Source organism: Lithobates pipiens, unplaced genomic scaffold (assembly GCF_037356315.1).
Source record: "Lithobates pipiens isolate NorthernLeopardFrog02 unplaced genomic scaffold, aLitPip1_a1.2 Scaffold_22, whole genome shotgun sequence".
Classification (NCBI taxonomy): domain Eukaryota; kingdom Metazoa; phylum Chordata; class Amphibia; order Anura; family Ranidae; genus Lithobates; species Lithobates pipiens.
The window spans coordinates 327,121,717-327,134,099 of NW_027507784.1; the positions used below are offsets into that span (position 1 = coordinate 327,121,717).

At 41.0% G+C, this 12,383-nt stretch overlaps 1 protein-coding gene across 7 annotated transcripts in view; it reads right to left on the reverse strand.

Moving 5' to 3' along the window:
- Window positions 1-3,359: 3,359 nt before the first annotated feature.
- The window catches only part of ATXN2L (ataxin 2 like), a 39,020-nt gene continuing 29,996 nt past the window's right edge, over window positions 3,360-12,383 (reverse strand). For 2 of the 7 annotated variants that reach the window (XM_077449600.1, XM_077449601.1), the window contains exons 17-25: window positions 12,074-12,143; window positions 11,782-11,957; window positions 11,144-11,273; window positions 10,848-10,957; window positions 7,503-7,601; window positions 7,019-7,120; window positions 6,729-6,938; window positions 6,451-6,640; window positions 3,360-4,045 (exon numbers count right to left, since the gene is read on the reverse strand). In XM_077449600.1, coding sequence (XP_077305726.1) covers window positions 3,996-4,045; window positions 6,451-6,640; window positions 6,729-6,938; window positions 7,019-7,120; window positions 7,503-7,601; window positions 10,848-10,957; window positions 11,144-11,273; window positions 11,782-11,957; window positions 12,074-12,143 — 1,137 coding nt within the window. In that variant the 3' untranslated portion in view covers window positions 3,360-3,995. The remainder of the gene's footprint in view (window positions 4,046-6,450; window positions 6,641-6,728; window positions 6,939-7,018; window positions 7,121-7,502; window positions 7,602-10,847; window positions 10,958-11,143; window positions 11,274-11,781; window positions 11,958-12,073; window positions 12,144-12,383) is intronic. The other 5 variants (XM_077449602.1, XM_077449604.1, XM_077449605.1 and 2 more) reach the window with 3 other exon arrangements.

Here is a 12,383-nt window from a genome sequence, read left to right on the forward strand (position 1 = left end):
TGTCCCACTTCTGCTGCATTTACCTATTAAAGTGTAATTTAGTAATGTTCATTATTGTCTCACTATGTGTATTTTTTTTTTCTTCCACTTTATGCATATGCAGTTTATCCTGTTATACAGTTGATGGCTCGCACATGCCCCTGAGGAAGCATTTCAGCGAAACATGTCAGGCTAATGTGCAGCAATATGTGTTCCATAATTGTATGAGCTTTTTCAGACCACCATACCTGTGAACCACTGCAACTATTTAGTGTACAACTGCTTTTTTACCTTGAAATTTAATAAAACAATTTATTGTTTATCTTCAATTCACATCATTGGTATGCCCGCCACAAAAAAAACCCCCGCTGATCGCCGCCATTACTAGTTAAAAATAAAAATAAAATAAATATGAAATAAAACGATCACTCATCTTGTAGCGGCTATAGCTTTTGCGCAAACCAATCGATAAACGCTTATTGCAATTTTTTTTTTTTTTTTTTAACCAAAAACATGTAGAATATGTATCGGCCTAAATTGAGGAACTTTTTTTATATATATTTTTGGGGGATATAGCAAAAAAATTGTTATTTCAAAATGATCACTTTGTTTATAACGCAAAAAACAGTAGAGATGATCAAATACCAACAAAAATAACGCTCTATTTGTGTGTGTGTGTGTGTGGGGGGGTCAATTTTGTTTGGGAGCCACATCACACAACTACGCAATTGTCAGTTAAAGTGACGCAGTGCCAAATCGCAAAAAGCGATCTGGTCAGGAAGGGGCTAAATCCCAAAATTTGATCAGAGTCTGATATTTACCAAATTAACCCTTTAATAGTATATATCCTCTAATATATACAGTAGCTGTCTGTTCTCAGAATGGATTAGAAATTTTGCTCCCTAACCATATAGTTGGTTATATTTACCACTGCATAGAGAGACTTTAGTTAAAATGTAAAAAGAAACAATTTATTCTAAACTATACACCACACTTTAAGGCTATTAACCAATTAATCAAGAGGGGGGCGTTTGAGACTTTAAATGAGGAAGAAAAAAAAAAAAAAAAAAAAAAAAAAGTGTACCTCCAGCCAGGTTCAAGTACATAAGGGAATGAGGGACTTTACCTCCACAAGTCAATTGCCTCATTTAGATTTTTTTTTTTAATTTTTTTATTTGTAACACTAGTAAAAAAAAATATTTTCATATATACATACATGCACACATGGTATAAACATCATGGATACATATATGTCAGCTTGGCAGCGCATAAGAGATAGTAAACATTGATGAAAGTAATACAAGGTATTTCATATTGGCAGGCATTGGTACACCATATGCAAAAGAGCTGCTATAAGTACACATTATTAGTTACATAGTACTCAAATTTTGAATGAATGAATGATGTATATATGGGCCAATGAATGAGTAATGAGCCAGACTTGACTGATCACCCCATGGAAACGCAATGGGTTTCATGGCTATATGCCATTCATCAGGAGATGGGTACAGAAGTAAACTGTAAATGCAAATAGATGTAAATATGTACTACCCTTTTTAAAAAGGGAGGGAATAAAAAAGATCTATACTCCGGTCAGCTAGAGCACTATGCTTGGCTAGCATCAAGGAAGATGGAACCCCAAATGGTTGTCTGTTCTGGAGCTGAGGCAAGGAACCCCACCCAAGAAAATCTCCAAATAGCATGCCTGATTGCCACAACACATTCCACATGTGTGAGGATGATTACAAGTGTGATGTTCTGGCAAAAAATTCCCTGGACGCACACGCAAGTTTTGCACATTTTTTTTTCAGCCCTCTCCCTTTTGACTCATGCAACATAGCCACTTACTATTGTATATTTTTATACATACACGACACTCATTAAAATATATACATCTTTTTTCTCTCTTCTCAAACACTTGTGTTTTTCACCTTTCATACAAGTTTTTCCGGAACACCACACTTGTAATTATCCCCACATATGTGGAACGTGTTGTGGCAATCAGGCATGCTATGTGGAGCTCCTTGCCTCAGCTCCAGAACAGACAACCATTTGGGGTTCCATTCTCCTTGATGCTAGCCAAGCATAGTGCTCTAGCAGACCTGCGTATAGATTTCCTCTCTCTCCCCCCCCCCCCCATATGAGGCATTTTCTCCCTTTAAAAGGGGTAGAACATATTTACTAATACTGTACCTCCATTTACAGTTAACTTCTGTACCCAACTCCTGATGAATGGCATATAGCCATGAAACGCGTCGCATTTCCATGGGGTGCTCAGTCAAGTCTGGCTCATTACCCATTCATTGGCCCATATATACATCTTTTGTTCATTCAAAATTTGAGTACTATGTAACTATTAATGTGTACTTATCTTATAGCAGCTCTTTTGCATATGGTGCACCAATGCTTGCCAATATGAATTACCTTGTATTACATTCATCAATGTTTACTATCTCTTATGCACTGCCAAGCTGACATATGTATCCTTTATATGAAAATACTTTTTTTTTTTTACTTGTGTTACAAATAAAAAAGTTTACTAAATACTCTACCTCCACAATTGCATCATGTAAAGTCCCACATTCCCTTCTTATGTACATTAACCAATTAATCAAAAAACAATAAAAATCGGCCAACTAATAGATTATGAAAATAGTCGTTCGTTGAAGCCCAAAATTATATATTTATTTATATATATATATATATATATATATATATATATATATATATATATATTTATTAAGGACGCTCCACTTTAAATGCAAATACCTAAATTTGAACTGGCATCTGCCTCTTTGAATTTGCTATATTTAAAGCTCAGGGCTGGAGAGACAGAAGCAGCACAAAGCCAATCATTTGTGTGAACACAGAACATGCCGATAATCGGTGTCAGAGATAAGTGCATCAGTCTCCTGCTGCTCCCTTAACCATCCAGTCACAGGCTGGGGGAGCAGCAAGACCTCCAATTATAACTCAACATCCGCAGGGAATAATCAGGTCTTCATCCCTGCCAGACAAGGTGGTGCTGCGTGGCAGGGTTGTGTTAATCGCAGGACTGGAGGGGCAAAAAACATTTTTGGACACACTAGTAGAAAGCAGTATAGTACATGAGTACAATCTTCCACCTGCTAATCAGAATACAATTCCTCAATGATACTCCAGGAAGCTCTGCAGGTCATGCAACACAAACCGTGCCAAGCACCAGCTTCTTTCAGTGATGCCATGCAGCAGCCTGCTCAGTGCACCAAATTACAAAGGCCGTCACCTCAAGAATGTGGGATAGCTACAATTACACAACTCAAGTCATATTGGATATTAAAGCCAATCCCTTTACAGTTTTCACCAAAGAAAAAAAAAAAAAAATATTCCACGATTTCGGCTTTAGTTTAAAACTTTATTTTTTGTTTTTGGCTTTTTTAGTTTTTTTTGAAGTTTTTTTTGTTTTTTTTTTTTTTAAATAGTTTATTCAATAAAAAGTAAAAGTAGTCCATCACTCTGTTCAAGTTAAAGATGGAAAAGGTTTATGGAGGGAGAAGGGATGGGAGATGAAAGTGGACTCTGCCTTGAAAACTGCCCAAATCTATTTATAAATAAAAATAAAATCTCGGTTTTTGTTCCAGTCTGAGAGGGGGGGCTGGCTCCTCCCCTGCAGAGCAGACCGAAAAAAAATAATATATATAATAAAAGCACACATTCTCCTTTTATGGTGTCGGTAAGGGGACACCCTGCCTCCAGCTGTTAGCTCCACCCCCAAGAGAGTCTTCCACATGGCTGCACGGCTCCCTTGTGTCTCGGATAACCCTGGCAGGGCGTGAGTGAAAGGTCCCATGATGCTGCGCCCGTGGAAGCCCTCAGATCCATTGGCTCAGGAAGTCTGCGCGGGGGCCCAGCGGAGGTCCCCGGATTCTGCCTCAGCCAGTTTTTCCTGGACGGTGTGGACAGGGGAAAGGCCAGAGGCAGGACTGGCTGCGGGTTATGACTGTGTGGAGGTTGGAATCACAGCTCTGGAATAAAGCTCAATTGCCGGGTGGGTGGAATGGGAGCTGCTGGGACGGATGGGACTGAACTGAAAAGAAGAAAGAAAAGTAGTGTTAGAAATAAAAAAATAAAACCACACATTAACAACGTAACCAGTTGCCACCCAAGCCAATTCTGGCATTTCACTCCTACATTTAAAAATCAGCATTTGCTAGAATAGAACCACCCCAGAAACCCTAGGGAATAAAATAGTGGTAGTTACAATTTTTTTGTGTTACAGTATTTGCACAGCAAATTTTTCAAATGTGATTTGAAAATTTTCAAAGCTTTTACAGGTTGCCAGTTTAGTGCTAGAATTATTGCTCACTCCAACGTTCACAGCCATACCTCACGTGTGGTTTGAACGCCATTTACATATGCAGGCTAAACCTACACGATTCCCATTACAAGGAATGTAAACATCCCTTCGAATAGGGCAGGATCAAAAAAAGAAATAATGATTATATACATACACACACACACACACACACACTTTCCAACTAAGAAAAGCCAGTGTTAGCATCTGTCAGGACTGAGAAGGCCAGGGATCATCCGATACACACCCAGTTCTACGGTAATGGCCTGCCAGATTCATTTACCTGATCGAACAGGCAAGCCCAGAAAAGCACTTGAAGGCAGCAGGAGGGGACCATCCCCTCCCACCACCTGGAAAAGCCATCAAGTGGCTAATACAGCTGCTATAATGGCTTTTACATTGTAGGGAATCACCGGCTGGAGAAAAAGAAAAATCTGGATGCCTGTAGCTGCAGGCTTTATCCAGGTATCTCCACTTCAAGTCCCTGATGTCAACCCAGGGGAAGGGGGTTAAAGGATTCACATCTGGAACATGTTGCACATTCCAGCATCAGCAGCCTCTCCCCTCCAATCCTTTCTCTCGGACAGCAGGCAGGGATCCTGTTCACTGGGGGGGTCACAATTTGAAAAAAGTACTGAGCATACAATTCCTGTAAATGAATGCTTACATCAGCCATTGTGGCTGAGGGTATGTCGTTTTCAATGAACTGCAAGGGCACTGGTGGGCAGTCTACTGATCTTCCAGCTCTCAGGTAACTGCCTGCATTTAAGGTACAAGCAGACAGCTATACTGAGCCTAAGAACTGCAGGTCTTTGGAAGGTAATATATTATATATATATATATATATATATATATATATATATATATATATATATATATATATATATATATATATATATATATATATATATATATAGTGCTGGTTCAGCAGAGACCGTCTGAAATTCAAACTAGGTATGGGCAGGCCGATTATACCAAAGTTGATCCAGCAATAGACTTGGGTACAAACAGCCTGTCAGATTTTTCATGCAATTGACAGCAACTATAGCCTCCATTAAAAATTACTGTGTTCTCCCAAACTACATAGCTCCAATCGAGAAAGGGATTACCTGACAAACACTGTGCTGATTGGGGGGGGGGGGGGGGAATCCATCCAGGGGAGCCATTGTTGACTCGGCATGGGGAGCCGTCCCGGTTGGGAGAATATAGTAATTTATTGCTAGAGGGTATAGCTGCTGTCAATTGCATTAAAAATCCCATATGCTGGTTGTACACAAATCGATCATTGGTGTCCATGGTTACAAGGGGGAAAAAAAAAAAAAATTATATAAACAGATTACCCCATCTTTATACTGGGAGTCCTCAGCTTGGAATCTTTAAAATAATGTCACTTCACCCAATCAAGGAAAAGTGACAACCTCTTGAAAGAGCCACCAAATCCCACTTTCACTCACACCCCCCACCCCACATAGCAGCAGGAGCCCAAAATACATGGCATCATTCAGACCCGGCAATTAACTGCTCAGGCCTCAGCACTGCTCCGGGTCGGGGGGGGGGGGGGGCGTGAAGGCAAATAGAAGAGTGAAAGGTAGTCCTTAAAGTGGATAAACCCATGGGTTTAAAAAGTAAAAAAAAAAAAAAAAATTAAAAAAAAAGCAAGCCCGGAATGCTAACTGCACATTGGCTGTGCTCTCAGCCAAACCATCCAATGGCTGGTGTCATAACGAATCACATGTGCAGCACCATAGCAGTTGAAGATTAAACCGAGGCAAAGATGGCAGCTTCCTTGGCTGAAAACGATAGGGGGAGTTTACTGCCACTTTAAAACACTGGTCCCCATTAAAAAAAAAAAAAAAAAAAAAAAAAAAGTGTCAGGGAGTTCTAGATCCAAGTTTGGGGGCTCACTGCATCCACACAAGCAGCTTTGGGCACATTTATTGCTAAACCCTATATAGGCTAATTGATTTACCTGCCACAGGATGTATTCTGTATAGAGTAATATTTTAATTTGACTTAATATTTTACATTGTGAGTTTCCTTCTAAGCTAAAGTGAAGAACAGTTTATTTAGAAGAAAAAATAAAATTAAGCACTGCTTGACGAGACCCTAAAGGAATGCGTCTCATAAATGGAACTCACCTTGATGATGTGATATATAGGTGTATGGGGAAGGTGTGGACACACCCGTCTGTGGGACGCCGCCCTGTGGGGGAGCAGCGTGCGTCTGTGAGGGGTGTAGGAGCATGACCTGATGAGGGCCTCCAGGGTGTTGTGGGTGAGGGGCACCAGGGTGAGGAGGGGCTCCAGTTATTCCAGACTGTACGTGAGCCTTGGAGAAGACAAAATAAATATATATAAATCAAGTTTAAAGCCAATACGGAAAAAATTAATTAGTCTTATAACAGGAAGAAGCTTACCTGTGCCACATGAGACATGTTTGTGAAGCTATGCTGAAGCTGTTGATGGGCGTGGATGGCATACACGGCCTGCTGGGTGTAGCTGCTCTGTGGGGACTGGGCAGTGGGTCCAGGCGTCAGAGAGGGTGGGGTCGCTGTTAAGGTTGCAGTGTGATAGAGATTTTGCTGGGGCTGGCCACTGCCTAGATGAGGGGGCTGGCCACCCTGGTGCTGGAGAGAAGAGGACACCAATTAAACTACTGTACAGCATTCGATCCATAAAATCATTTCATTCTGCTGTTCATATTTACATGTACACACTCCTCCTCACTCTCCAAGTAAGGCATTTCTTCTCTTCTATCGTCCATACTATTGGGGCTGTACTGCTGTATATATATTGTACTATACAGGCTCTACAAGGCAGAATTCACACATTAGCTGGGTCGTTAAAAACTTAGACTATGGTCAATAGTATAAATATAATACTCGAAAGAGCTCTATCATTTTCTAAACATAGCAGTATTTGAGAATTGTTGCAAGCAAGGCTTTAAACTTATCTTACATCCTAGAAACTAGAGGGCAAAAAAAAAAATAAAAAAATAATAATAATAATTCACTACTAAGTGGGTGATGGTGCAGCTTGCCCTCTAGACAACATGTCTGGGTTGTCACCCTTTGCATTGCCCTTTTACAGCCAGAACTATATCAGGGTGTTTGGAAAACATTAAAGTGTTACTAAACCCACAACAGTAAAATCAGTCTGCATATGCAGTAAAGCATGCTCGTTATACTCACTGTGGAACCTAAGGGGTTAATCCTGTACATTGTGTAAAAAGGCTGTTTGATCCTGTCTTCTCTGATCCTCCCCTTCTTCCACTGTCCCCAATCCATCTCCTGATAAGACACAGCCTTTGGAGTCACTCTGCACATGTTCAGTTTGGTGTGTATTGCTAGAGAATTTAGTTTTTTTTTCTTGGGAGGGTGCATGTGATCAGCATAGGGCCAATCAGCACTGTCCAGAGGGTCAGGGGTCATGCAGCCTCATAGGACAGTCAGGGCAGAATGAAAACTCCTCAAAGGTTTAACCAGACACTGACAGAAGTCACAAGACTGCTATATACTGCTGATGAGAAAAGGTATTTAGCAGTTTACATTTACTAAAATAATTGCATTTCCATGTTGTGTGTAGTGTGGGAGACCAGATATAGTGAATGCAGGGTCCTGGGTTTAGTAACACTTTAATGGTATGGCGTAATAAGTCCTAGCTTATCAATGGATTGCCACATCTATGGCACTGCGGTTGTAAAAAAACTGAATCATGGGGAGATATGGTTCATTATGGGAGATTCAGCAGCTAGCACAGCTCTTCAAAATAATGGGCTAGTACAGCATAACGCCTTCCATGATCACTGTAGGGATTCTGCAGCAGAAGTGTGCCAGGATAACAAACTACAATTATCTATATAGGAAGTAAGAAGCATTTTTTAGGCCTTGTTCACACAGGTTTACCACTATAGCATACGCCTGTGTGAGGGCAGCGTCTGCCAACATGGGGATATACAGGCGTTTGTTCATACCCATGCAGACAGTCCCATTCATTTCAACTGGGGTTCAGCAGCTGCATGGACAACTGCACACTGCTTCCAATCGACAACCTACAGGAGCGCGCCATGTCCATGTTTCAGTTCATACTGAAGCAGTGGATGTGTCTGCAGCTGCTGTCTCCTAACTGAAATGAATGGGACTGCCTGCATGGGGATGCATGGAACAGCTGTGGGCAAATGCTATAGTAGGCTAGTATGAACAAGACCCTGTGCTGAAAATGCATTACATATGGAACATTTATTGGGTTTCCCGCCATGTAAATGGACACTGTCTTTAGTTGCACTTTAAGGGCTCATGTACACCATGTCCATGGAGCTATGTTTTTTTTTTTTTATACACGCTACATATGTATGAGTGAACAGGGCACAAAGATTTACAGATCCATAGTACATAAAACTGATGTACAACTACTGTACAGCTCACAGGATTAACTTTCCCTTTAGGCCTTTTACATAGGGGGGCAGTTTGTAAAAGATCAGTGTGTACAGCAAGCTTTTATAAAAGCATTTTCAAACCCTGCAGCCAGCTTTAAAACTTATTTTAATAAAGTTTAAGGATAGAGATAGAGAAGATGGAGAAGATGGAGATATATATATTTTTTTTTTAAGTATTTAAAACTTCCAAGATCAGAGTTTCTGAATACATAAGTGCAAAGGACTGGCTTGGGGTCTTTTAGACCCCTGATATTCCCTGAAGAGCAAAATAGGTTTCTTATTGCACGTTAATTGAGGAATATATCCCCTTGACATAGAAGGGATAAATGACACAATGTACAAGTATATATCCATCGATCTCCTTGTACCAATGTCCTTTATATAGAGAAAATTAATATACATTATAAATATATTTTTTTAAACTGGCGCCTTTAGTATGCGAGTAATCCGGAAGTAAAGTCCGGGTTAGTAGATCCGAGACAAAAAAAAAAAAAAAAAAAAATTCAGCTTTGTTCAGGTCTCCGATCAGTCTGCAAAAGTGTCAGCTGGTCGCTTGGCCCGTCCCGTTGGGACATTAGACCTCGGCTTAGCGGCAGAGGAGGCAGAAGGGGGGGGGGGGGGCAGTAAATAGACCGCCGTTAATCAGTCAACCCCTAGTTGAATGTGTGATGGTATGATGATCTGCTCAAAACGGTTTCAAAGCTTTAAAGATGCTTATTTAAAAAAAAAAAACACTTGCTGTACACACTGCTTTTATACAAGCCATGTACAAGGCTTTAAAGTTCCCTGATACACCCATATGCAGCGGCAATCCTAGACAAAGGGGGTTATTTACGAAAGGCGAATCCACTTTGCAAAGCAAGTGCACTTGGAAGTGCAGTCACTCTAATTCTAAGGGGTAGATCTGAAATGAGTGGAAGCTCTGCTGATTTTGTCAATCATGTGCAAGCTAAAATGCTGTTCATTATCCTTGCATATCCCCCTCGGAACTACAGTGACTTTACTTCCAAGTGCACTTGCAGTGCAAAGTGGATTTGCCTTCAGTAAATAACCTCCAAAGACTGCACAGAAAAGGAACTGCATACAAATCTCTAGCTCACATTTCAAGCAAGTTTGTGAAAGGTCAGGTAGAGAGAATAGGGAGAACAGAAAGCAACCCAAGATCATTGTGAAGGGAGATGTAATTCAATAAAAAAAAAAAAAAAAGTGTACATAAATGTGCCCATTACACAGCCATATAAGCCAGCTGCATACATCTGTAAGCCGTGCAGTCAGTCGAGGTGCCTCTGAAGTGTGTAGTCCCAATCTAATGGGGTCACCTACACAAGTGATGAAACAAAAGTGAAAGCTCCAAATAGTTCCTTGAAAGGAAACCTTGCAAGAGGTGAACAAAATATGTAAGCAGCCACTGCAGCCCACCTTTTGAAAATGCTAGCTGTCTGGCCATCATGCTTGTTCTTTAGTATCAAAGCTTTTTTTTTTTTTTTTTTTAAACAGCAAGCAAGCAGCAAACTGAACTCCTGATGTGTGTGCTTGATCCAGGTCACCGACACAAAAGTATTGCTCACTTGACAGCTAGACAACTAGCATCTCTCAGCTGAGTGTTAGGGAGCCATGTACTTGTTTTAGGTCAATCTACATACACAGGAAAGCTTTTCATCTATAGTAAATTGCAGCTCTGTAAACTATTTTCTCTTTATTCTAAACCAGAACTAGAGATTTAGACAGCAGTTTATGGAGTCTTAAGGGGAGATTTACTAAAACTGGAGGGGGCAAAAATAAAGTACAGCTCTGCATAGAATTCAATAAGCGTCCAGGTTTTTTTTATGTTCAAAGCTCAATTGAATAAACTGAAGTTAGTCGATTGACCACTATGCACAGCTGCACCAGATTTCGGAGTGATCCAGTTTTAATAACTCCCATAGTGTTTCCCTACCACGTCAATAACAGTGAGGTAACCTTCAACTTGCCATACATTACTAACATGGCTATATAAGCATTATAACATCTCAATGTGCATATTTAAGTTATTAAGAAACTACATACTACACATGGAATGAGTCAGTAACAAAAGACATCCAGAAAACCCATAGAGACTCACCTGTACAGGGCTGGGATTGGCGTGCTGAGACTGCTGCTGGCTCTGGGTAGGGGTGCTGGATGGCTGTGGGTGCAGCTGAGCTGCATGATGGGAGTAGGACTGGACTGCAGCTGTAAAACAAGCAGCAAAAAACATTGATGTGGACGAGTAGAGACCTCATTCAAAAGGTAAGTGCAATAACCCCTAGGTTCCAACAGGAATTCACACAAATTCAGGATGGGTTTTGATTGGTAGTTAGTGCACGTTGCTTTTTATGCAATAAGCCTGCATGCCTCGCACAAGTAGACAAGACTTACCATAGAGGGTTTGGGGGGTAGGCTGATCTGTAGGTTGGTATTGAGGGTTGGAAGAAGAGACTAAGGCCTGGGGATGGTTTCCTGATGTCAGCATGCGCGGGTTACCCTGCAGCATTTGTGCAAACATAGGCTGAAAGCAAAATAAAACAGTCACAAGGTTACAATAAAGTACTGGAAACAACTCAAAATTAATAAACATGCAAAACAAGAGCGATGTGGAGAAGATGTGGAGAAGATGTGGAGAAGATGTGGAGAAGATGTGGAGAAGATGTGGAGAAGATGTGGAGAAGATGTGGAGAAGATGTGGAGAAGATGTGGAGAAGATGTGGAGAAGATGTGGAGAAGATGTGGAGAAGATGTGGAGAAGATGTGGAGAAGATGTGGAGAAGATGTGGAGAAGATGTGGAGAAGATGTGGAGAAGATGTGGAGAAGATGTGGAGAAGATGTGGAGAAGATGTGGAGAAGATGTCCTCATGGGGCACTGGGGTGGTTGTAACTGCTTTGTGGGGGGGCTAAAGTTATTTAAAAAATAAAATCTACAAAATCCTTAACCATTCTTGCCATAGTGGATTTTAAAGATTTCTACTGCCCAAGAAAGAATGCAAAAAGCTTAGCCACTATTGCTTCCTATACCCACCTGTGATGTATAATGAGCCATGGGCTGCATCATTGTTGGCTGCCCTGGGAACTGTTGAGGGCTGTACGAGATGTAGGAGGAGTATGGTGTTGCTGCTACCAAAGGGGGCCCAGCAGCCGCTGCGGCCTGCATGATGGGGGGTGCTGCATTTTGCTGCTCAGCTCGTTGAGTAGGGCCTACGAGGCAGGGAACGGTTCGTTTAGATAATGTCATACAATTAACACTCTAGCATTTCCCTGTCTATTCACAGAACAAAAAGGTGAAGAAACATCTGCAGGGATTGACATCTTACCTTTTGCTCTGTATTTGCCCTGCTGACCTGGCACAGAGTTGGACACAGGGTACTGGTACATCTGAGGAGCCTGGAGAAAACATCCATATGAAAAAAAATGATTAGACACCACCTCTGCTAAGTGCAATAATCCAATATAGTACAGATCTACTGAAGAGTAATCTCCCTACAAGCAACTGCAATTTCTGGGGAATCGGCTGTTTAGGGCTGCGTAGTGCTTGGCACCGAAATGCACAAATTGCCCACAAAGTTTTATATTTAGCGTAAAGAAAAAAAAAAGAAAAAAAATGTTGCTCTTGAACTCACATTG